This window comes from Gymnoscopelus braueri, assembly GCF_963280865.1.
Source record: "Gymnoscopelus braueri genome assembly, chromosome: 12".
In the NCBI taxonomy this organism is placed as follows: Eukaryota; Metazoa; Chordata; class Actinopteri; order Myctophiformes; family Myctophidae; genus Gymnoscopelus; species Gymnoscopelus braueri.
Window position 1 is genome coordinate 24,905,661 of NC_137614.1, and position 27,195 is coordinate 24,932,855.

A 27,195-nucleotide genomic window follows, 5' to 3' on the forward strand; every position below is an offset into this window, starting at 1 on the left:
GTGTGTGTGTGTGTGTGTGTGTGTGTGTGTGTGTGTGTGTGTGTGTGTGTGTGTCTCTGTCTGTCTGTCTGTCTGTCTGTCTGTCTGTCTGTCTGTCTGTCTGTCTGTCTGTCTGTCTGTCTGTGTGTGTGTGTGTGTGTGTGTGTGTGTGTGTGTGTGTGTGTGTGTGTGTGTGTGTGTGTGTGTGTGTGTGTGTGTGTGTGTGTGTGTGTGTGCGCGCGCGCGCGTGCGTGCGTGCGTGCGTGTGTGTGTGTGTGTGTCAATTGAACATGTACAGTATAAAGGGGCCTTTTCACACACAAAAAAATCTTTTTATGATCATGTACCATGGCTGTAAAAACAACCTCAAATACATCAGGTCAGATCCTCTAATTTGACTAAATTGTTGCTGTTATCAAGATATAAATAAAAATCATTACAGGTTTAAGTGGCAGTCATTGATGTCCAAATTCATGGATTATAAAATTGTTATTTAATCACATAATATGTAATTTTATCCAATCTGTATGTTTATACAGTATATAACAATTGCTCTTCTTCTTCTTTTTTCCTTTATTTAAAGGATTTTCAAGTATAAAGTCATACAACCCCACATATACCCCACCCCAATAAAACAATACTTATAAATGGGTCGGGGTAACCTTAAGATATAGGGGGATTAACAGACCAGATAATAGTACAATTGATTTGACAAATATAGGTTTGCACACATCCAAGTATCTCTGTAATTAAACAAGATGAATTACAGTCAGAACAAGAGTGACCAATTTTGAAACCTCAGTAAACAGGAACAAAAAAGTCTCCCTGCTCTTCTATTGAGACATTCATTTAGATCGTGTCAAAGGTCATCTCACCTAGACACAGGATCAGATTCAATGTATCCCCTGAACAAGCAGGCAGGCTCTATTAGCTCAATGGTAAAAATGTCAGCACTTTCACAGGAAACCTGCACGTTCAAATCCAGGGTAGAAGAGGAAAGTTACATAGAGCAGCTTTAAAGGTGCCACGGCGCCTACACTAGGCTGAGGAACCAGTAGATAAGCTCTAAAGCACTGGTTCTCAAAGTGGGGTCCAGGGACCCCCAGGGGTCCTTGAGGGGGTTCCAGGGGGTCCTCAGCTAAATTGATTAATAGCATAAAAATCAGTTCAGCCACTTTAATCATGTATACTTTGGCTATTCAAAAATAGCCGATCTGCAAGCTTGTAGATCAGCTATTTAGATTATTTTTAAAGAATTTAGATTTTTTTTTTAACACAAATCTTCTCTAAAGCAGTGACTTCCAACCTTTTTACCTGGAGACCAAAAAGAGAAATTGGGTGTCTCCCCGGGACCCAAACTTGCACAAATATAAGTCCTTTTTCAGAAATAGTGAAAATAGCATCTCCAAATACAAACTCATACAAACTCACAACATGTCATGTTTTCAAGGATCTGCTATGTTCACTACTTTTCATATTTTTTGAAAATGTATGGGGAATAATTCTTTTTACAAATCTGAAATTCTTTTTAATTTACTTGTAATCTTTTGAAATAATAATAAAACAAACATGTATAGGATATTTACAAGGATATTATACTCCAAAATGGTTGCGTGACCCCAAAATGGGTCATAACCCTTTGTTTGGGAAACACTGCTCTAAACGAAAGAACCAAACTTAACAGGTTGTTTATGGCAGCAGTGCTAAATAGCACCTCAACCTCCTTAAAGAACCGCCGAAGAAAACACAATTTTTTTCACAGGACAGAAGTGACTTATATTGGTCTGTACACAACTGTTTTGCTTCCTCTTTTTATACACGAAACACAACATTTTGTGCATTCATTCATCAACTTGATATATGTTACAGTATGTATGTATGTATGTATGTATGTATGTATGTATGTATGTATGTATGTATGTATGTGTGTATGTGTGTGTGTGTGTGTGTGTGTGTGTGTGTGTGTGTGTGTGTGTGTGTGTGTGTGTGTGTGTGTGTGTGTGTGTGTGTGTGTGTGTGTGTGTGTGTGTGTGTGTGTGTGTGTATGTATGTATGTATGTATGTATGTATGTATGTATGTATGTATGTATGTATGTATGTATGAATGATATATATCTATAATGATAGATAGATAGATAGATAGATAGATAGATAGATAGATAGATAGATAGATAAATAGATAGATAGAAAAAGGATAAAACACAAAAACACCTGAGAGCTTAGGACCACAATGGAGATAGTGAAATGATAACATTTCTATCATTATCCTATTTCAACAGCTTGCTGCGAGTAACAGGTGAAGGGTCATAGTGCATCATCCAGTAATCAGTGAAAATATTGCACATGGGAATATATCATCTTCCTCATGGAAGGGATGTGTAGTGACTCAATTTTAAGAGGAAACCCTTTGAGGAAATTGTTTTACCCAGTGGCCCAGTGGTGGAAGAAGTACTCAATTTTTTTACTTGAGTAAAAATATCAACACACGGCACAACACCACAATGTAGAAATACCATGTTACAAGTAAGAGTCTGGTATTCAGAAGCATTGACATTAAAATATACTTAAAGTACCAAAAGTAGAAGTACTCATTATGCAGAATGTCCCATTTCAAGTTCTCAAAATGTGTAAAAATCTTCAGAAAATAGCAGATCTACAAGGTCACAATGCGTCACATACGTTGTGAGCTTGTTGTCTGTTTTCAAATTGCCGAAATATATATAGAGCTTAAGTGGTTAATGTATGTTTAGTAATACAAATCTAAATCTAAAAAGTAACAAGTAACTAAAGTTTTCAAATAATTAAAGTAAAAGTACAATAAGTTCCACAGATGTAGTGGAGTAGAAGTAAAAGTATTGAAAATACTCCAGTGAAGTAAAAAAAATACCTCAAAATTGTACTTAAGTACAGTACTTGAGTAAATGTACTTAGTTGCTTTACACCACTGATTTTAAGAGGAAATCCTTTGAGGAAATTGTTTTACTTCTTACAGTATAGGCCAACAAACACGCATGTAATTTGCCATGTACATGAATTTGTGGGGCAATTCATTATTGAGTAATCAATATGTTGAAATAAATCGGTGAGAGAAGATAGCTACTGAATCATAAGCTATATAGCTTTTACACCACTGTAAAATCCTCAGTGTATAGTCTGCTCCTGGTCAAATAACTCAACAATCAAGTGAAAGTGAAAGTTGCTAAGTAAAATTTGTACTTGGGTTAAAGTACTGGAGTAGTTGATTTTATAGATATTTAAGTATTCAAAAGTGCATGCTTTAATAAAAAATAAGGCTTTAAAAGTGATTAATTTGTAGCCTTGGCCTACTTGTCCCTTCCTAGAAATCAAAACATTTTGTGTTTGATTGATTGATTGATGTAGTTTATTTAGAAAGACATGAGAATAGTACATGACAGTACATAACAGTACATGGAAGTACAAATTCACAATACAAGGTCTACTAAACTGGAAACCCTCATTAAGCATTACGCTTGTTTAAATCCAGTATGAAATCCAGTGGTGTAAAGTAACTAAGTACTGTACATGTACTCAAGTACTACTACAATTTTGAGGTATTTTTTACTTTTACTGGAGTATTTCCGATTTTCAGTTATTTTACTTCTACTCCACTACATCTCATAGGCAAATATTGTACTTTTACTCCACTAAAATTATTTGAAAACTTTTGTAGATTGATTTGATTATTATTACAAAACTTTTACTTTTGGTACTTTAAGTATATTTTGTGGCCAATACTTTTGTACATTTACTCGAGTGAAATTTGATTACCCAGACTTTTACTTGTAACAGAGTATTTCTACATTGCAGTGTTGCTACTTTGACTTAAGTAAAAGATTTGAGTACTTTTTCCACCACTAGGCCTATACTGTAGAAGAAGTAATGTACTAATGTAATAATGTAAGTAAAGTAAATGTACTTCTGTCCAGCTACAGCCCCTGGCCGGTCTGAGAACTAAACAGGGAGGTGGTAGGGGAAGAGGAAAGGAGACTAGGAGAGGAGGAGGGACTAACGGTGAACTGAGTGCTTAAATCCACTAGTTGAGCTGATCTAACAAATACTTCATCGCCTTCGTCGCTGGAAGCAGGACTTCGTTCAAAGTTTTCCTTTAAAGAAGACAAAAAGGTAGGCCGAAAAATCAACTGAGTGTTTCTTAACTTGCTCGCTTCTTTTGGCGGAGGAGATCTAGTAGGATTGCCTCATTGGAAAAAGACAATGATGTCGAAGAAGTTGAAGATTTAATAGTTTTAAACAGTTGATCTAACTAAACGACGTCTTTGTGTCTTAAACTGGTTGTGTGTTCATACAGAATTAACTGATCTGTCAGCCTGCAACAAATTCACTTAATTAGACTAAAACTACTTGGATGATTACATTTTCTCCGTGACAGAGCTGACATTGTTTCCTTGTTTGATTAACGGCCTAAAGCGACGTACGTGCTCCCCACAAAATGTCGCATTTGGGCCGTAGCTACGTTTATAACTTTATGTAGAGCGTGGAAAGGTGGAAAAAGTACTCGAATGTTTTACTTAAGGAAAAGTATCAATATTGCATTGTTACAAGTGAAAGTCTTGAATTCAAAAAGTTTTCTAAAAATTGTAGTGAAGTAAAAGTACAATATTTGCCTCTGCGATGTAGTGGAGTAGAAGTAAAAGTAAAAGTATTGAAAATTGTAAGTAGGCTACCGAAGAAAGTAAGAATACCATGATTTGTGTGCGTGGGGATCTCATTTTAAACAAGCTTAGTGCTTTATGAGTTATCCAGTTTAGTAGACCTTAGTATTTTGAATTGTACTTCAATGTACTGTTTCTCATGTCTCACTAAATAAAGTGCATCAATCAATCAAACCTCAAAATGTTACTTAAGTACAGTACTTGAGTACATGTACATAGTTAATTCTGTTTTGGGTTTGAACAGAATACATTTTTAGGCCAATGTTGATGTCTGAATAGTTTATTTTAACACAATCACATAACTACCAGAACCCACACAATGGACAAATAAGTTACGGTTATTATTGTCAAAAACACTTCATGTCAACAATCTAAGTATAGCTATTCATTATGATATTCAGTATGTCATGATGATGACTTAAACTAAATCAGGGCGTAGGCCTATGCTAAAGCTTTAAAAACATATCTTTCTTGAAAAGAGTCGAGTGTTAATTTGATCAGGTATTTAGCTTTTGAGCAGTCTTCTTTAGCTCCCTGCTGTCCATGACACAACATAGTCATATTTAGACTAGTCTAACGGTAGAAATGGACGCATTTAATTAACTAACGGTTTGATTTTTATACAGGAATTCGAACCTCATCATGGGTGTAGAAGGAGGAATGAAGTGTGTGAAGTTCCTGCTTTTCTTTTTCAACTTCATTTTTTGGGTGAGTGTCCTCATACCACAAAACAGGCTCTTGGTAAATGACAGGTGTGTGTGTACTACATTGTATAATTGAATTTATGAATTTGTGTTGGTTATGAAGACAACTTTATGAATTGGTTCAGTGACATTTCTTTTTCAGCATCCACAGACATGACAGGAAGTAGACTCTTCCTTAAACTTACTTTAAGGTCACACCATGTTGCAAACATTGGTCACACATACAGCCTACAACAAACACGCCATCCTTTTTTGAAATACAATCACTTCCTGTTATTTGATGTTCAGTCATTCTAGACTGTGCACAGCATTGTGACATTTCCAAGGTATTGGAAAGTAACAAAGCATAGTACAAAAGGATTCATCTGAAACTACTCAACTTTCCAATTTCCTGGCTCTTTTTTTCTCTCTTCCCACTGTTGATGTGAAACGGAAAGGGTAGAGAAAGACTGAGGAGGAGGGGTTTGATGGTGGAATGTTAATCTTGTGACCGATTTCCAAGTGTTATGACAACATCATGTGACATATAAAGATAAATGCATTTTAAATTCACCCATACAGACAGTGCCTCTCAAGAACTCAAGAAGTTAATGATTGTGTGCACAATAAATCTGAGTGCACTCATCTAAATTCTAAATTACAGGTAGCACTAAAACATCCCACACAGGATGAAGTAAAGGAGCTATTATTCTCTATTTATGCAGTTTAGCTTCACTTCCAAACCAAAAGCTCAACTTGGTTGTCTATTCTGTCCTGTTATGATTTTTTTATATCATCTTCACTGTGTTTGCTATCCTGATAAGGCGTTTATGTTTTCATACACACTAGGTTTTCTCAGGCTCAAATATTTACATTGGTGTTGTCTACACTTTACAGAGAAAGGTCAATTAGTTAATGGGACTAGGGCCTATGTGGATTTTTTTATTTATTTTTAAGTATTTCATTCCATTATTATAAGTGCCCTTTGTCAGACTCCTGTTTTGTATAAGAATCAAAATTTAACAACATTTTTTTTTTACAATATATTCAAACCCAGACGAAAACAATTACCGATATTGTTTTTGACTCATATGACATTTCAATATGATAAAATACATACATTTTCAAAAGATTCTTTATAAACATTTGAACTGTCCCATTTTCTAACCCAATAATGTACATATCTAATTAGTTTACATAAATAAAAATGAGTGCATAGTACATACATCTGTAATGTAAGTGTAATGATGTACATTTGTTATCATTGCCCATTATAAAGCACTTCTACAAATTGTACACAAATCAGGAAGCAGCAGTTATTTTTTGGGCTTCTACGTTCCTAAACTTGACAAGATCTTAATCAGATATAAGAGTAGTAAGACCAGTTTGGTTGGTAAACTGTTGTTCCTGGAGCATCAGCTCATGTTTATGTAGACGTATCGCAGTTGTACTGTACGGCTACAGAGAGGGAATAACATGTCTGCTTAAATGTGTCTCAAATATAATGATTCAAAGAAGCTATTTAGAAGATTTAGAAGCTATTTAATGGCTGTATGTCGGTTGTTTGAGTACAATGAATGCTTCTGTAAAAACCAATAAACAAAGGAGAAGATTTGAAGAATGCATTACCCCCATTTAGCAACTAAATGCAAATGTAGATGTAAGTGTGTACGTACGGTTGTTACCATTGCACTCTATGCACTTTCAGGAATTGTTTGTTTTTGCTATATGGGAAGGGCTGAACACCATGAGCAAATATGTTGAAAGTGATCATAGGTTTACAGATGATGTTAGTCTGACTCACATGCCTTTCCCAACTTTAGTCAGTTCATTTAATAGTCACAGGATCTCTGAGGCAGAGTGGAAAAATGCTTCACTCACCCTCGACTGAAAGTCCCTGAACTCTGTGTGTGTGTGTGTGTGTGTCTTTCTGTCTCTCTCTGATACAAATAATTGTTTTCATTATACTTGTACTTAATTTACCAACAATAATAATGTTATCCTTAATTCAGCTACTTACATTTTATTTAGCAGTTGAGCATTTTGACTGAGTTTATTCCTGGAGTGTGTTCTATCCCTCTCATGCCCAAAGGCAGCAGACCTTTCTTACTCAAATCAACATGAATCGAGAATAGACAGGATCTAGTTTTATGCTAAATTGAAATAGTCATGAAGACGACGTCATTGCCGAAAAATTTGCCTTATAAATAACCTTTTTGTCCCACTAGTGGTGGGGTTTGGTGGGGTTTACGGATGACTATGTTGGGCGGTCTATGTTGGTGTTAAACAAGGTATATCGTGAAAACTACTGACTGGATTGCTATGGATTTTTCTGTATACTTTCATGCTCCCCAGATGACAAACCCCTCGAATTATTTTTACACCCTTAGCCCAAAAGGCACTTTGTAGCTTTACATGATTACATTTTACATCCTTAGCCCAAAAGGTACTTTGTAGCTTTACATGATTTAATTTCACTTTAAAGTTGTTGATGTTGTTTACAATAGTGCAAATCCTTCAGTAAATATACAATATACCCCAAATCTGTCTGGTTCAAGTCCAGCACAGACCACGGTATGGAGTATGGACTCGACTGGTAGCTGGAGAGGTGCCAGTTCACCTCCTGGGCACTGCTGATGTGGCCTTGAGCAAGGCACCGAACTCCTAACTACTCCCAGGTGCCACCATGTGGCAGGCCATCACACCACCATCTCTCCACAACGCATGTCTATAAAACGTGTGTGCCTGTTGGATTAATAAAGCCTATTGTCTTCTTCTTCTACTACTCCAGTGACATTGCGTTAGTGTTTGCCAAATTTTGCTTATCAGACAGAGAGCAGTCAAGCATTACAGGCCTGAAATGTAACCTGACCCCTATACCCAATTCTCTCTTTCTGTGTCACAACAGCTATGCGGTCTAGCGCTGATCATTGTGGGAATCCTGGTCCAGGTGACCTTTCACAGCACCCTCATGATCAAGGACGCATCAGCCTCAGCCATCCCTATCGTCATCATCGCCGTGGGGGTTGTTATTTTCTTCATCGCTTTCTTTGGCTGCTGTGGTGCCTGGAAGGAGAACTACTGCATGGTCACTACGGTAAAATACATCACACTTCCACCACAATGTTGAAATTGTCGCTGTCATATGGAAGGAAAACCTTGTATGTCCAAAACCGTTACTTTTCAGGATATGGACAAAACTCCTCTGTTCCAATGGATTCAATGCTCTTAACACTTTTCATCGGTTAAATATTTATAAAACCCACTTACAGACTGAAAGGTAGGGTAAGTGATTTACTTTGGTTAAAATAAGTGTTAAAAGTCTCCCATATCTCTCCAGCTCTTTATTAAACAGAAAATGCATTTTCAGTGCTCTCTCCTGATTGGCTTACATTTTGTCACCTACCTGAAAATGTACGTATATTCTGTTTACTAAAGAGCTGGAGAGACCCCTGTGACCGAACAAACGCTCTGTAGCAATGATTACTATCAGAATATAGTACTTGAACCTTTTTAACAAAAAAACTTAAAAACAACCAAAAATATCACTTATCCTACCTTTAACCACTTAACTTAGCATCCCTATTTAGGCCAAAAAGTAAAAACCTTTACATCTTTTAAGCAATGTGAAAATAGCAGATCTACAACGTGTACGTTTCATTTGTGCAATAGTGTCATACGATAAAGTATAGGCAAATAGGCATTTATTTATGACAAAAACTAAAACATGAAATATGGAGATACAAGGTTTCTGCCCAATAGCGATGAGATGTAGAAATATTTAGATCTGTCATGGTGATATTGCATTACCACAACGGGTTCAAAACCTCATGTATTGCGTTATATCAGTAAGAGCATGTTCACACATAGCGTTTTTTTTCCAACTGCCACCATCTTTTTTACATAGAACCCTATGGGTTCCAGCAGCAAGTTCCTCCGACTGCAGATGGTCTTTCAGATAAACTCATGTGACGTTTAGTTTATCAGCTGAACAATCATGATGCTCAGGCGAGTGATTTCCCAAAACAACACCAAAGATGACAGAGATGGTGCATGTACCTGTTGTAAATGAGCATTGACCACTGCCAGAAACACTCCCCTACTCCTTATCGCCTGTCTCTGAAGCCAAAATGAAGCAGCCTCTTCCTCGCCATGGTTCATAATTAAAAATGTGTAAATATGTGTGGCTAGTGGTTATGGATAGTGTTGCTAGGACTGCAATTAAAATCCGCTGAGCTGTCCATGGCAATATGTGCATGGGGCGTTTTTTTTTGTTTGTTTGTCATATCGGAAACAAAATGTGCTGCGTTTTCACAACCAGAAAATGCTACAGTATGTGTGAACACAGCCTAGGACTATAATGCAATTTTTGTCAATATGCTCAAATGTGTTCCCTTTCACTCTCACTCCTAGTTCGTTCTCCTCCTCTCTCTAATCATCATTGTTGAGATTGGAGCAGCCATTGCTGGATACATCTACAGGGGCAAAGTGAGTATTGCTATTTCAGCGAGTCTCATCTTTGCTTGTTATATATGAGGCATGATGAAGATAGCAGCATAATGCATGTTTTAATTTGATCTCAACATTTTATCTTCCATGAAGCTCTCGGCTGTTGTAGAGGAGAGTCTCAATGACATGATGACCAAGTATAACACCACTGAAGAAATTGCGAAGGCTGTAGACCAGCTGCAGAAGGATGTGAGTAACTTGAACTCCTACAGATTATTTACTTAGCTGGCCAACACCTTTACATAACATTACTGTATCCTGTTGGTAAGTGTAGCATGACAGGAGAATTTTGTTTGGATGAGTAACTTATATATATATATACATACATGCATACATACATACAGTGTATATATACATCTGGACATACACAGAAAAGTACTGAGGACTGACACTAATTAGATCTAATTAAATTAATAAAATCTCTTATATCCTTTTTCAGCTGAAATGTTGTGGTGTCAACAATTCCACTGACTGGACAAAGAAAATGCCTGATGCCAACTCTGTGCCTGACTCTTGCTGTGTGAATGACACAAAAGACTGCGGACTTGGAACGATGACAGATGCCAGCAAAGTACACCAGGAGGTGAAGTTCTTTGAACAAATGACGACAAACAAGTGACATATTGATGTGTGCCTTAAGTCAACAGAAATATTTTTCATTTGAGCATAGATTTGTGAAATGCCAATTAATAAAATGAAATGAACTGCTTCAATGTACTTTTTCTCTTTGTGGCCTGTAGGGGTGCAAAGCCAAAGTGGAGCAACTTCTGAAGAAGAATATCCAGTGGATCATAGTTGCAGCTCTTATTATTGCTTTCCTGCAGGTATGTATCATCAATAAATATGAACACAAACACCCCATAAAATATGCACTTTTCTTACTTTGATATCTTATATTACCGTACTTTAAGCACTAGTTCAAAACAAACATTCATCCATACAAGTTTCAGAAAGCGCATTCATTTTGATCACTGCTTTTGTGTTTTCCAGATAATGGGCGTTGTGTTTTCTTGCATGCTGATGAGAGGCATTCGCAGTGGCTATGAAGTCATGTGATCCTGCTGAAACATGGAGTCAGTGGTTTTGGTCATGTTAATTGGGAGATTCATTTAGAGCCTTTTAATCTCTACATCTCATATTTCTGATAATGCACAGAATATATTTTTTTCTTACATCATTGTGAAACTATTGCCGTAAAGCCAACAATATCACTACCTAGAGATAGTAACTTTAGCTTCCTAAATGCTGGATTTAAGTAGAGATTAATTTCCATTTTTCATTTGTTTGTCATTGATGTATTTTCTTCTTGGTTGTGTGGATATTCCTTTTAACATCCTTTGACTTAGCTTATTTGGTTATATTCTTGGATCTCTAAAATGTGTTGATGCTGTATTTTGTCTTGCTGGTCCAGTTTCTATTTTTATTAAAGACTAAGAAATAACATTCAACATTGCTTTTAATACAAATGACATGAGGAATATGAGATGAAGACAATGACATTTATTTCAGAGAAACAAAATAATATTGGCACAGCAACACAACCTTGAAGAGCAGTTCAACATAGAAGCGTGTCCGTAAAAAACAAAGGCATACAGAATGCAAATACGAAAATAAATTTCACATTTCAAATGAATTTGACTACTTCTTGAGAAAGGCACATACCTACCAAATTAGACTTCCGATTTCACAATTTGCAACCACGGTGGAGTAATCACTTTGTTTTTGCGTGACAGTTATCCTGTGCTGAACAGATAGTGGACTTCCTTTTTAGGCCTTCAAATTAAAGAACAAGTAAACAATGCAGTTGAATACGTAAAGTGCATCACAAGCAAGTACACTAAAATTAAACTACCATACATATACACATAGCAAACAAAATTGATATTTTATTATTCAATAGCAACCAGGCAGTTTATTTACTTTAGTCGCGCTTTAAGTATCCAGTCAATGGATTTGGACAAAGACTGCCTGATAACACACTTGATTACTTTAAACTTTTTTTTAAACATTGCACCTTCACTCAAGGCTTGAAGGTTTCGTCTCTTCAGAGCTGCACTCTACACATGCCCAGTTTTTTGTTATTTGTTTCCGACAAAACTCCAGATTCATACTGAGGCAACATGAGGACAGTAGTAAATTAAACTAAGTACAAAGCATGAGGAAATGTAATGTTTTAGCTTAATGTTGGAATACATGCTAAATGCCTACCAAAATGCTTTTAGTTGCCATGTTCTGTTTTTAGACTGGAATGTTTATGGCCAAGTTACTCTTAATGTTTCACATTATGAACTCTAAACATTAACAGACTGTAAAACTCAGTTCAGCTTATTTTTTTATACCTTTTGTATTTTATGTTCCCTGCTAGTGAAGTGTAATGATAAATTAGTTAGAACGTAAACAGAATTCAAGCCAGTCTTAAAGTGGTGACTAGCTTGAGATAGTAACAGTACATAACCCATGCATTTCCCTCAACAATGCCAATAATATCAGGCATGCAAACAGCCCCGAGGTGAAAAAGGTGAGAACAGGTTGTTTTCTTTCGGGTCAGGTGTCACACAATTGCCCTATTTGGGTTCAAAAAGGTGACTGTAGCTGAAAAGTTACACTTTTGCATGTCTAATATACTGAACCTTACTGCAACAGGTAATAAATGTATAATCCTCAATTACGGAGATGTAGCTCTACTTGTTGTAAAATATACCAGTCAGTTTCAGCATTCAAAAGTATTACTGCTGTGACACAGGACAGTGTAACCTACTGTATATCAGTGAACAGCTCCATGGAGAATGAGCAGGCATACACCAGTACCAGTATAACGATAAAGGTTTTTGAGAGTAAGAAAGAGTTGTTCCACACCACCCATAATTTAACATCACTAGGATATCCCAGGGTACTGGAATACGAAGTGTTACATAGATGTTGACACCTGGCAGATCAACATGGCATACAGGAAATGGCAAACTGCTCCGGACTTCCTGTCAATGACGACTGTGAGTGTTTGGGTAGTTGGCAGAAAGTAATACCATGCTGAACAAAAGCAGAGATACCTCTGACTCTGAAAGAAAACAAAAAAGTCAATAGTTTGGGTTGTATTGTTGAATTGTAACAAATCATGTCTAACTGTCAGTTGCCTGTTTTTGTAAGAGAACATCTGTCATGGTTTGACAGCTTAAACGATTGCACCGTAGTGTACTTGATAATACCTGTTAGATATTCTGTTGCTGTATGTATGACATGAATTGCATCGGCTAGGCTACAACTGATATAGTGCAGACGTTTTCAAATGGTTGGGATGTACTGCGGCAATTGCAAAAGTACCGTAATTTTCGCACTATAAGCCGCACCTGACTATAAGCCGCAGCAGCTAAATTGAATGTTTGGAACATATATAAGCCGCACTGGACTATAAGCCGCGGGTGTAAAATCCATAGATTTAGAAGGTCCCCTAGTGGCCGTTAGCTGTAAAAATCCATAGATAAGCCGCACCGTTATATAAGCCGCAGGGTCGAAAAATGGGGAAAAAGTCGCGGCTTATAGTCCGAAATTTACGGTAGTTGCAAATGTGATTAAAAATTTTGTTCAGAGTAAACAGGAAACTCACATTAGTCATGCATATTCTTTGTTTTTGAAAAGATCATGGTTTATGAAAGCCTAATCTATATAGGCTCTGTGCATAACTGTAGTCCAGGTTTCCAGAATTGACGATTTCAACCAGAATCACATACTGTATGACACCTTCATATGTGTTTCCGGTTCAAATATGCTGCAGAGCCAATTAAATAAAGCTATGGAAAACTAAACCAAAAACCCGGTACTACATTAGGCACAGTGGCTATTAACCTCTTGGACTACACTCAGTGATAAGATGCAGCACCGTGGTAGGTTTCTCGGTACTAAAGCTATTGTACATACAGATATATAGGAATTAACATTCGCATATGGTCTGTGTTGAAAAACAGCGAAATGAGAACAAGACACAGAGGAAAATGTATGATACCTTTCAAGGGGTAGGAGACCTGGAGCCAATGTGACAGCCACTCACGACACTGATTGATGCTGAGATCATCAGCGTTGACTCCCCTGACATAACATGCCTGAATACAATACAAATCAGAGTTATCACTAGGTAAAATGTTTCTGCAGTAATTCATCATTTTAAAATCTTATTTAAATTTATTAGGCTGAGTTTCTTTAATTCAGATAGGACAGACAGGGAACCAAGTGCAGAGAGGGGGAAAGATATTTAACACAAGTCTCCAGCCACAATTGAACTGAGGACCAGTCTGCTCCCAGTGCACCCGTCATTCAATATTAATACAGAACTGTATTTCACAAACACAAAAGTACTTTATTATTAATCAGTTTACACAGTGGCTATGAAAGGGCTGAAGTCATTTGCTGAGACAGTGAGGCACTGACCTGTCTGAGTTCGGACTCACTCAGGTCATGAGGGCCCAGTTTGATGAGGGCGCGGTCAAGCTGGAGCAGCTCCAGCGCGTGGTTGTTCAGCCGCCTGCCAATCATGACACCTGGCAGACGGGTTGTCAGGAAGAGAAGGGGGCTGATATATCTCTGGTTGGTAGAGAAAACAGAGTGAGAGCGCTGAGGTTGTGGTGCAGTTAGTTGGTTTGTCTTCATTCGTGTTCCTGCACTCTTAAATGTACCAGAAATACTATACCCTAATTACCTACAGTGGCGGTTGATTGTGGTGGTGGACATTTAATAGTAGGCGTAACCAGGGGTCATCACCATGCCAGCTTGTGATGGACATTTTGATCAATATTTAACAAAATAACTGGTCAATTTTACCAGAAACACTAATGATTAGCCCTAAATGTAAACTAATGGACTCGTAATGTGCCATAGTGTCTATGCCAGTAGTCTTATTTTGGGCATGAGATATATTTAGCCACTTCCTTTTATCTTAGAGAGAGAATAAGTCAATAGTTTAATATGAATGAAAAAAGGATAAATAATGAAAAAAGTGTAAACAATAATACAAAAAATATTTAAAATCCTGATTATTGCGCTTGACTTTTTGTCTAGAAATAATTGTTAAAATTTCAGTTCCTAAGTTTATTTATTTTTCTCAGTTCCCCATCTACTGGAAATGTTTCGTCAAATGGTTTGTCCGCAAGTGTCTTTCCAAGTTCCCTTTCTTCACCATCAGGTTGCTCAGATTATGGAAAACAACAAAATAAGCTACCATAGTTATGCAGACACACATATGCATAACCATTATCACTAGCGGATTATGGTCCAACAAACACTGAGTAAATGCATTGAACAAATCAACAATTGTAGGTGCCATAATTTTCTTCAATTAAACAAAGGCAAAACTGAAATAATAGTTTATGGAGCCAAGGAAAACTGATTAAAAGTCAGAGCCCAACTCCAATCGGTAATGTTAAAAAACCTCTAGCCAAGTCCAAAACCTTGGTGTAGTCATGGACTTAGACCTATATATGGTACACCAATACATATGGCTGAGATTTCAGTTCCTTATTTATTTTTCTCAGTTCTCTGTCTGCTGGAAAGCTCTAGTCAAATGATTTGTGGTCAGAAAGTGTCTGCAGACGATACACAAATCTACATAACCATTATCACTAGAGGACTATGGTTCAATACAAACACTGAGTAAATGCATTGAACAAATCAACAATTGGATGTGCCTTAGGGTCGTTTCAGATGGGGAGTGGCTGACGCGCCTATGTAATTCATTTTCAATGCGAGGCGGGCGATTATTTGGGACGTGCGGAGAAGTTGAAGGTGAGGCGAGCTTGTGCACACGCGCGTGGCAGGAGCTGGAGCAAGTCAAAAACCTTGGTGTAGTCTTGGACTTAGACACATTTTAACCGAAATAAAAAATGTGCCACGGACACGTTTGGCCGTGTACAGACAGGTTGATGATCCCTGGGCATAACCTCAACAAATTTGTTAAACTGTCAATATTTCAGGCATTAAAAGAGGAAGTAAAAATGTAAGACTTAAGACAGTTTTAATGCCACCTTGAATTTTACTTAAGACCAAACTTGCAATGAAAATGTATGCATATTGTTCACCGGCAAAAGTATGTATTTCTTATTGTTACAGTGAATTAATTTTTTCACTATAACAAACATTTGGACAATGTTGCATTATTCTCTGTACAAGAACTGTGTCCTCTCTACTTCCTTATTTACAGACAAAAAAAACTTTCAACCAATAATAGAATGTTATCTTGCTCGACTATATCCGACTGAAGCCGAAAGGACAAAAGTTGTCTTGTCAGAATTGCTCCTACTCAAAGTACTGTAGAACCATTTAGGTTGCCTTCAAAGTTATCTGGTAACATAGCACCCAGACCAGGACTCTTGCAGACATGTGACTTACCCTAAATATTATCCTTGCACATTAAATACAATCTTATATACAGTATATTCTATTCTATTAGGTTTCTTTCAGTTTAAAACTCAGTCGCACCATATAGGCAGACTGGGAATACATCACCTCAATCAAAAATGATATAATAAGACCATTCAAACATGAATTTAATAAAATATAATTTTAAGGCCCGTTTTAAATAAATATTAATTTAAATCTATTTAAAGGGATTGTTGGCAACATTAAGCCTAAATTTGAAAAATATCTATATATATATATTTTGCATTTTTTCCCCTCTATCAGCCACTATATAATGATGCTGGGGTGTTTTACTGCATTGAAACACAGTCCTCTTTCTGAAATCGTATTTTCCCTACTGTTTATGTGTGTGTCGGGCCGTAAATTAACGCACGCATGTGTGCATCCGTGCGCGTCCGTGCCCGTGTGAACTTTTTACTTTCGGTTTGAAAACACTCTCAAACTTCGTTTTTGAGGCACATAATTTACTTTTCAGATAGCGTTTGGATAGAATTTAGTTGTTTAACTTCATATATGTGGTCAATTTGTCATGAAAGAGCCTATTTAAAAATAAAAATTCAGAGAACCGGCAGGGGTGGGCAGTTCCTTGAATTGTATCCGAATAAAGCAACCCATATTCGGCATGGCCCGTTTAGAAGTACCCTTAACTCTATGGAAGTCCTCCCTGCGACACCCCCTGGTGGTCGGGGAAACGAACTGCTGGAGTTTTTTTCTTTGTTTATCTCTGAATCGCCTACAATCCCTTTAAGAGTTTTTAAGGGAACCCTGGCAGGGTTTAAAATCCAAAGTAGGTAAAAATCACTGGATGTTTTGTGGTTATGTTGCACTTTAGTATGAAAGTCGCGATCATAGCAATAGAAAAGTAGCAATGCTGTGCTTCCAAATCAAACGCAGAATATTAAGTAAACAATCCATGGAGTTATCTGTGATGTGTTTGTCCGATGCGGAATCATTCTGCATGCCATGAACATGGACGCAGGGTTCTTATACGGAATTAGGGCACTTATAACAAGTCTATACTACAATATTACTCTCCACTGCTGCACTTAGCACCCATGTTGCATTTGGTTTGTATTGGGACGAGCAGGGAGGAAACAAAACCACACTTTAAGACTCAAAATTGTCTATTACTACTGTAACCAACCAAAATCAATTAAGCCTACAAAATGTATATCAATTTATAACCTGAGTATCACTTTGTGTTCTAAAATGTATTGGTACCCAGAATCAGTAGAGTCCATAAAATTGACTTTTTCAGGAGAGATAGTGTAAGGAAGGTCTCTTAGTTCACTAACCATTTGATCAACACTCATCCTCCTTATACCCAGGGGAGGTCCAGAAAATAGACTCCGCACAGCATGGATTTCAGACACATTGGGATGTGCTCCACTTTGCACCTGGAAAATGCACAGATACACAGCCTTATCTAACTGACGTACTGTAAGCACACATACTGTATTAATACTCATTTGGCTATGTCTGGGATTAATTTAGTTTGGGACCAAAATGTAGCCAGTTAAAGCTGCAAAACAGCCAACTCATACATATGTATGATGCTCCTTTCACTTACAATTTAGGCATTTGGCAGACACTCTTATCCAAAGAGACTTACAACGTGCGAGGTTGGAGTAAGCTCCGTCCATGAACATTTTTGTCAAATAGGTGGTGAGGTGTCAAGAAAGGAGTGCTAAGAGGACAATTATATGCTATACTTTTATATGACATGTATTGGATAACATGTAAACCCCATATCCATCAACCAGGTAAATAACAAATAACATCTACCCAGTGAGGTGCAGATTAAAATATACATAGACCAGGGAGAGGGACAAAGGAGGGATATTAGAATAGAACCAGGCTACATCTTACTTTACTGCACAGGTGTTGTAGGCCTTTCTTAAGGTGACCTTCTTTGACCTGGTTTCCTGTGTTCTCAAGTTCCTTAAGCACTGCCAAATGGTGTTGGACCCTGCTTGAATGGTACACACCTCTGAACTCCACCCGCTGTTTCAGAGTCCAAAAATGGGGTATTAAGAGCTGCCGGGGGAAAAGGTACCTGGCAGTGAACAGGAGAGGATGGTACCAGAGGGAAGACGAACACATAGTGATGGGAAGAATAATGTCATGACAGGGAAAGGTAGGACGGGCCAACAACACAGAGGGATGGGAAGGCAGGTGGCATACATTGTGGAGCACAATGTATTATTATTGAGCAACATAGTATATGATTAGTTACATTTTGAGGCAACTTGTCACTTTCAATCGGTTTGATTTGCAGCATATGAACTAAACAGTGATGAGTGAAGTGAGGAGACAATCTTTCAAGGTAACTTACATCAGGAGGAACACCAAGTAGTTGGCAAAGGGGGGGATGGATATCACCACCAATGGAATGGCTTTCATCATGTCTCTGCGAAACTGAGAACCAAAGAAAGACATTTCTATTCAGTCTATTATTGACCTTAAACATAAAGGTGTTCCCAGATGAAAACAAGGGTATGTTTTACAACTCTGATTATCCTTGTGAACACCACTTACAAGTACCTTACACTCCGTTCTGAACCTCAGGCTGGTCAGGCTGATTGACTGGTCAGGCTCCAAACTATAATTAACCACTGAAACCCTATACTTAGTTGACTGGATTCCCAAGGTTATATACTAGACCCCTTCCCGTTTTCTCTCTAGTTTACACCAAATAATGTCGCCGAAAAGCTCACAACACGTCACATATCTAAAAGTTGTGAGCTTTTGCCATTTTCACAGAATGTTAGCTCCAAAATAGGGACTCCAGGGTTCAAGTGGTTAATTAATGTAGGCCTAATGATAAGACTGACAGGATTATATTTATTGTGTTAATTGCTTCACTTAATCACAAACTGAACTGTTCAGGCTGTTGAAGTCCAACACAATTGCTACATATTTGAATGAACTTGGATTAGTGATCGAACAGTGTGCATAAATAAACAATATCCTATACAGTCAGGACACCCACCTGCCAAAGCTTTTCCATGTCCCTGTAGGGTAAATCCTGGACTTTTATGCTGTCGGTGTACATTGCCATTTTTATTCTCTTTATTTCTTTGGCATCTTGAAAGAGCAGCTTGAATCCTGGAATAGTGACATAGTATATGGATCAAATCTACACAAATTGGGAGTACACCTTTTCTTGCGATTTTGTGTGTGAATTAATGGTGGTTTACCTTCAACAAAAGTGTGATAGAGCTGATAAAAGCGGGGGAACCGTCTTTTAAGGTATCTTTCATATTTGTCATTTGCCCGCTGTAGTCTGGACGAAACATATCGGACAACACCTGGTCTGGCTTTTGAGGATGAGAACTGTCTGCACAGGGCCAACCTGTCATGTATGGAGGAGGGAACACGTTAGCGCTTATGAGCAGGTATTCAAGGTTTACCATAACTAAATGTGGCATGGCTCCCATTATCTCCTGTTCTGTAGCCTTAAAAAATGTACACCCAGAGCCTCAGCCAATAGATAGATAGGTAGATATCTGTACAGTAGATACAGTGTGTGTGTGTGTGTGTGTGTGTGTGTGTGTGTGTGTGTGTGTGTGTGTACATCTAGATACACACACACACACACACACACACACACACACACACACACACACACACACACACACACACACACACACACACACAGGAAATGATCCTGTGTTGCCTCATATGAAGGGAGCTACATGGGCATGGCCAATGTCCAGTTCAAGTGTAAATTAATCTACAAATAAGCTCCGGAATTTAAGAAACTAAGAATAATAGAACACTTTAGATAAACAATAAGTACTATTAGAAAGGGTTATTTAGCTTGCCTGTTCAAGAGGTTATGATAACATCAGCTGATATATGACAGCTAGCTAAAAGCAAAAACTAAGCTGAATAAATACATCAAATAAAATAGAATGAACCGTATACCTTGACTGAGATGATACATAAGGAGAATAAAGGCCAGTTGTTATCCCATTCGGGCGAAATGCATATCGTCGTACCAAAGACAAGTGACCACACAGACGCACACACGACAGCGCCATTTTGGTAAGGGCAAATTCCTACTGGGGACAAGCATTTACCGTACCGTAACTGTTGTTGTAGCTGTACAGGGTCATGTGTGTACCGTAATGATGGTTGTACAACGTCCCGGGCCAATTTATAGTTTGGAAAAACCTGGGGGAAACGTTGTGATGGAGGAAGTGGAAGTGGAACTATTAATTTAATAATTTGTCGTTTCGACAGACCTTTTTTCACAGCATCCATATTGACATAAACAGCAGTGGTGGAAAAAGTACTTTTACTTAAGTAAAAGTATCAATATTGCAATGTAGAAACGCTCTGCTACAAGTAGTACGGTAATCAAAATCTACTTGAGTAAAAGTACAAAAGTATTGGAATTTTTTTTTTAAAAGTACCAAAAGTAAAAGTACTCATTATGCAGAATGTCCTGTTTCACAAGTTATAATAATTATGTCTAAAAATAAATAAATAAAAAGTTCAAATATAAGTTGTGTAATAATAATAATCAAAATCTACAATATATATATATATATATATATATATATATATATATATATATATATATATATATAAAATACACACACACACACACACACACACACACACACACACACACACACACACACACACACGGTGTAAAGTAAATTTGAAAACTTTAGTTACTAGTTACTTTGTCGATTTTGATTATTATTACAAAACACACATTAACCACTTCAGCCCTACAAATTTACCATTTTACATTTCAGCCATTTGAAAATAGCCGATCTACAAGCTCACAATGGCATTGTGAGCTTGTAGATTTGCTATTTTCAAAAGATGTTTATACATTTGAAACTTGTGAAATTGGTCTTTCTACATAAAGAGTACTTTTACTTTTGTACTTAAGTACATTTGATACCAATACTTTTGTACTTTTACGCAAGTAAATAAAGAACAGGTGACCGCGTAGGTGGGGCGTAACCAACTCTATGGCGTAACGTCGCATCACCAGTAGGTGGGGCGTTTTTGTTGAAAGATTGAAGTGACACCACGCACGCGCAGACATCAGTCGATTGAAGTTGTTAGCACGGCAGCAGCAGAGCAGAACTAACGAAGGTGTGCATCGAAAAAGTCGTGGAGGTGGGTTTCCATAATGCAGGTGGTCATTTTGTGTTAACTTTCCTGAAGTTAATGTTTTTGAACGACCTTTAACGTTAAAATAAACTAATTCAATCGTTGTTTAACGTCAGTTCGAGCATGTGCGTCGCCCACCTAAACGCAACGCACGTGCTTGACATTCGATTCATTAGTAGAGGAACACAAAGGGACGAAGTATTTCTACCGTCAGTTCAAGTTTACGGAATAATAATTAATGATAATACAAAAAACATACAACGGCCTTCTGGCAAAGCCTTTTTTAGACCTACAAAAACCATCGTTGTCGTATGGAACCAGCGATAATGAACGCGAAAGTACGACGGTGTCGCGTGCACGGTGCACACAAAAAAAGAGATCTACAAGCCAGGCGTGTCTAGAACAAGCTCACAAGGCATCGCGATGTCATGCGGTGTGCGCTTGTAGATTGCCGTTTTTGGAAAATGTCGACAAATCTTCTCATCGACGACGTTCTGGGGGTCCATAGCGAGTAACAACATAATTTCCAGTGGTGTAAAGTAACTTAAGTACATTTACTCAAGTACTGTACTTAAATACAATTTCGAGGTATTTTGACTTTACTGGAGTATGCCTATGTCCAATTTTCTGTACTTTTACTTCTCCTCCACTACATCTGAAAGGCAAATATTCATGCCCTTTTACTCCACTACAACTATTTGAAAACTCAAGTTACTTTGAAGATCTTGATGATTATCACAAAACAAACTAATCACTTCAGCCCTATATACATTTCGGTCATTTGAAAATGGCAGATCTACAAGCTCACAATGCTTGTATGCGAGTACCTTTTCCACCACTGCATAATTTCTAATGGGGGTCCACTTCACCGTGTAGAACAATCTGGTGACGTGAGGGGTCCACGGTCAAGTTTGAGTGTCCGACATGACACCAAATGTCTGAAGACAAGTTGTCTAGCACAGTCGTTCTCAAACTTTTTCATGTCAAGGACCCCCAAAATGATATGTATTTGAACGCGGACCCCATCTCAAAATATTTAGTTCCAGGGACCCCCAGATGCAAAGATTTGAGTTACAAATGTTCGCTTTAAATATATATATATATATATATCAAAAATAGCAGATCTACAAGCTCATTGAGCCTGTGAATCTGCTATTTTTGAATAGCCAAAGTATAAATATGGTTAAAGTGGGTAAAATGATAGTGACGCTCTATTAACGAATTTTGCTGGGGACCCCCTGGTACCCTCCCATGGACCCATATGGGGGTCCACGGACCCCACTTTGAGAACCACTGGTCTAGCAAATGGTTCAGGTCAGGACGTCTCTAATAGATTGGTGTTATGGAGTTGGCTCACTCACGAACGTTTAAATGATCTTTCGACGTGTGGGTAAACCTTAATTGGTGTAGCATGACAAACATAATTGTTCTATAAGTATGTTTATATTAGTTATTTTTTTGTCAAGTGATCCCGTCGTACCATTCAGTTAAGAAACTCTGCTTTAGTTCAATAATCTGTCTTGTGGGCGTTTTTGTAGCTTTTTATAAGAACACTGTAAATTGAAGTGGACCATAGAAAGTGCATGTACAGTGACACTTGACAACAGTTGACCGAGGGTGTAGGAAGAATGCAAAGAAATTACTTGAAATCTTATTAAAACTTATGGTATTCAACCATAAGAATTATGGTTGAATACGTATGCAACTTTGACTTATTGTGTTAAAAGTTAGTCAGTTGTTTTCTAGGTTACTAGACTTGTTTGTTTCTATATAGTCAGAACTTAATACATTTTACTTCCATTTTGTCTTCAGATGTTGACTGCATCAAGGCATGCCCGCAGCAGCAGTCCTGATGGGACTAACGTGGACAACTCCTGTGAAAAGGAATTGGGTAAAACCTTTGATTTCGATTTGTTATATGAAATTGTAATGGATAATGCTGCGTTCATGTGGATTCAGGTAGACTAAACTGGATGAGCAATTGAAATTAATAAATGAGCAGACAAAATTGGAACTGGAACGCAAGCTGGTAAACTATCTTTGTGGGGTTCTCTTACCTGATTGGATAAAATATGTTAACCTACCTGAACATATATTCTATTTTTACTAAAGAGCTGGAGAGACAGGGAGACCCCTAGCCTGGTATCCAGCCTGCTTCGCTACGTTCGGCTGACTTTTTTTTCTCTCTTCGCTTCTCAGTCTGGAAAGCCTCCTATCTCCAAGGGAGGCGGGACATGCCAAAAGCTTCGAAACCTAACGTGGCTTCTGATTGGTCTGTGGTGCGGGGCGGGACCAAAAAAACAGTGTGATCGTTGTGATTCGTCATTCGTTTGAACAACATCCAATCAGCAACGACGTTGCCCAACGTAACATACGACGTTGCCCAACGTAACATATGTAGTTCCAGTGTAGTTCTGCAAAACCTTCCAATGGGAGGCTTTCCAGACTGAGAAGCGAAGAGAGAAAAAAAAGTCAGCCGAACGTAGCGAAGCAGGCTGGATACCAGGCTAGGAGACCCCTGTTACTGAATAAACATGCTATAGCAGTGACTATCAGAATGTAGAGCTGTAATCTATTAACAAATCTTTTAGTTTTAACCAAAAAATATCACTTAAAGTACATTTGCAATACATTATTAAGAGCTGCATTACTAGAATAAATACACTAAATAACTAAATCACATTCACCATAGCAGCACATCGCAACATATCATGTGTGTTTTGTTTGCCGTCTTAACAGTCTGCGGACAGAAGAAAAGACTGTCTGCCTAAATCGATGTGAAAACAGTGTTTAGGGCCCTATTTAAGGCGGCAGTGGCTCAGGAGGGTAGAACAGCCATTTGGGAATTGGAAGGTCTGCAGTTCAATCCTCGCCTCCTCCAGGCTTTGTGTCTCCTGTTATTGGTGTCCCTGAGCAAGACCCGTAACCCCCAACTTCTCCCCCATGCACTCACTCAGAGCAAGCCACTGCTGGGTCAATACAATTAGTAAGAAGTAATTTCCTCTCCGGATCACTACAATACCCAAGAGAATATCATGTTTGCTCTTACCCATAGATCCCACAAAGGACTGTGACCCAGACAAACTTCTCCAGTGTCCATATGATAAAAACCACCAGATCCGGGCATGTCGCTTCCCGTACCATCTGCTTAAGTGCAGGAAGGTTGGTAACAAAAGTGCAAATGTTTGTTTGACAACTGTAGGAATATATGTATGGCAATTTAAACAGTGTAAAAAGTTAGTTATTTTAATTCTTACTTTAAACCAAACATCTCGGCTGGAGTAAATGTATCACATGGTGTTGAAATGCTTATTAGCTTCAGCTTGAAGAGATTGAGTTTCTAAGATAATTTGAAAATGAATCATGAATGGTTCCTTGAATGACATAACTGAGGTTCTGTCCGTCTGTATTCGCAGAATCATCCTCAACTAGCCCGGGAGTTAAAAACGTGCCCTTTCAATGCTCGGCACCTGGTGCCCAAGAATGAGCTGGCCCACCATACTGCCACCTGTGAGGACAAACGTTATATCCATACTGGAAGTAAGATAACTTATGTCTTTTCTCGTATTGATTTTAGGAATATTTTGCTTAACCCATTAAGACCGGGAACGCATCCGTGTCATTTTCTTTGTCCATTAAAAAAATAGCAAATTTACATGCTCATAGTGCGGCACAGAGTGCAATGCTATGAGCTTGTAAATCTGAAATATTTTGAAAAATCGTGGTATATTTTTGAAAATCATAGATTTTAGTTTTTTCTAAAGGGAACATTTGTAACATAAGTCTTTGTTAGGATTTAGAAGACATTTGTAGAATCCCCGAGAAGCATATCTTTTGTGAAAAATACTTATGTCAAGGACCCCCAAAATGATATGTGTTTGTCCGTGGACCCCCCCCCCATCAAAATGTGTGTGTGTGTATATGTATGTGTGTGTATATATATATATATATATATATATATATATATATATATATATATATATATATATATATATATATATATATATATATATTCAAAGATTTGCACAAATTTTCACGTTATCTTTTTTCAAAAATAGCCCAAAGAAATAAACAAAAATGACACAGATGCGGTCCCGGTTTAAAGTGCCCAGTGCAATTTGTGTACATGTAATTATTTCATGTTAACTAATATTCAGCACTGCTTATTGAGATGAATTGTTGTTTCACAGCCAATGACACGGAACAGCAGTACAAATGGCAGGTCCCTTGCCCTACATGGACAACACCTGTCACAGAGGAAGACTGGGAACAGGGTCAGTTGCATTTCTTGTCTTTATTTTGTCTTTTTCGTTGTATGGAACATTTTTGCCTATGGTTCTGACATAATAGGATGGCAGCTTCGCACTTGTTAAAGAACTTGTTGCGGAATCTCTCGAGGGGAAAAAGGCAAGGTTGAGCAAATATGACGGACCAGTCTGCATGTCATTATTTAGCACCAGGTACATTTTACAACATGAGTTTTAGGTCAAATTTGGCAAGCTAAGCTAGCAAGCGAGCGCATGCTTCCATGTAGTCCCTGACTACCAAGTGTCCAGTAACTGGTCAGTTTGACCCATCATCACGTGTCATCATTCTTTATATGGCAGTTCAAGAGGAGTGACAAGGTAATTGCTAGTCTGTATTCTGTCTGACCAGTAAAACAAGTGTTTGAGTGTTTACTTCACATAATGTATAATATGAATCTTGCATATCACCGCACAGTATAGAAATTCCCTAACCAACTTAATCTGCAATCAGGCATATTATAAAGAATATATATTTTTTATTTTTTATTTAGCACAGCAACTGTTAAAGCTGCATGTAACTTTCCTTTTCTACCCCGGAATTGAACCCGGGTCTCCGCAAGTGTTGACATTTTTACCATTGAGCTAATGGAGCATGCCTGCTTGCTCAGGGGATAAATTGAATCATGACCTTTTGTGTCAAACAAGAAACCGGATCGTGTGTCAAAGGTGATGTCTCACCTAGACACAGGTTCTAAATGTCTCAATAGAAGAACAGGGAGACAAAATACAACAACCCCAATTGTATGAGTTATATTGTATTAACATACCATACAGATTGGACAAAATTACATTTTATTCATTTAAAAAAGATACATGGTGCCGCTTTAACCAGTTTGTCACTGTTCTTTCTGTTTAACTTCTTGCAGAAGCTGACGATTCTGCAGCACCTTTTGTTTGGGGCCTTACGACGGCTCCAAATCAAAGGTTAGTTCTCCCTTTTGAATATTCTGGTTAGTTCTCCCTTTTGAATATTCCTATACATGTATTGGCACTTTTTTTGTCTTATTTTATAAATATGCTTCCCCTTCAGGCTGGCATTGGACACCAACAGCCTTACTTCTATACTGCGAGCCCCCAAGACACTGCCATGGCCTGCCTTCCGGCAGTAATTTTATGTTTGCATGATTGTTTGAATTTTCTTTATTATTGATATTGCATGCTTTGTTTTGTTAAAAGTTTATTTCTTTTGTTTCTGCTTGGTGTGAAGTTTGAGTTTTATAAATGTAAAAGTTTGATCCCTTACATATTTCAAGGGGCATCGGCTCAGTTGCTGTTAAAGATGGGCTTATTGCACAGATGTTTCATGGACAACAGTCTGTCCTTTACAAATGCAGTGGCTGCTCTGTAATGGCATAGTATAAAACCTGCTCGGTCATCCATTTCTTCCCCAGTTTATACTTTAACCACTTGAACACTCCATTGTTAGTAAAACGGGCCTGAGTTACAACTGTACTTTGACTGCTTTTTCTGTCTACATATCTCTTA

General features: G+C 37.8%; 3 protein-coding genes across 4 annotated transcripts; 2 read left to right on the forward strand and 1 right to left on the reverse strand.

The window, feature by feature from the left end:
• Positions 1–3,989: 3,989 nt before the first annotated feature.
• Positions 3,990–11,310, forward strand: cd63 (CD63 molecule). Its single transcript, XM_080443651.1, has 8 exons — positions 3,990–4,122; positions 5,297–5,378; positions 8,262–8,450; positions 9,767–9,841; positions 9,956–10,051; positions 10,302–10,445; positions 10,603–10,686; positions 10,853–11,310. The coding sequence occupies exons 2-8, from the start codon at positions 5,313–5,315 to the stop codon at positions 10,916–10,918; spliced, it is 720 nt and encodes a 239-aa protein (XP_080299777.1). The 5' UTR covers positions 3,990–4,122; positions 5,297–5,312; the 3' UTR covers positions 10,919–11,310.
• letmd1 (LETM1 domain containing 1) lies at positions 11,146–20,316 on the reverse strand. 2 transcript variants are annotated; one of them, XR_013934131.1, is made up of 10 exons: positions 20,195–20,316; positions 19,465–19,619; positions 19,257–19,372; positions 18,600–18,682; positions 18,134–18,320; positions 17,560–17,661; positions 14,282–14,434; positions 13,860–13,956; positions 12,469–12,917; positions 11,146–12,329 (listed from the first exon to the last, which is right to left on the reverse strand). XR_013934131.1 is itself a non-coding variant. In XM_080443650.1 (9 exons), exons 1-9 carry the CDS (start codon positions 20,308–20,310, stop codon positions 12,841–12,843), a joined length of 1,086 nt encoding a protein of 361 aa, XP_080299776.1. In that variant the 5' UTR covers positions 20,311–20,316; the 3' UTR covers positions 11,146–12,840. The 2 variants fall into 2 exon arrangements, 1 of the variants encoding a protein (XP_080299776.1); XM_080443650.1 differs by having other exon boundaries at positions 11,146–12,917.
• Positions 17,650–26,819, forward strand: gtsf1 (gametocyte specific factor 1; the record flags this gene model as incomplete). Its single annotated transcript, XM_080443869.1, has 7 exons — positions 17,650–17,699; positions 23,216–23,294; positions 24,459–24,565; positions 24,820–24,943; positions 25,594–25,677; positions 26,577–26,634; positions 26,741–26,819. The coding sequence occupies exons 2-7, from the start codon at positions 23,216–23,218 to the stop codon at positions 26,817–26,819; spliced, it is 531 nt and encodes a 176-aa protein (XP_080299995.1). The 5' UTR covers positions 17,650–17,699.
• Between the last annotated feature and the right edge of the window lie 376 nt (positions 26,820–27,195).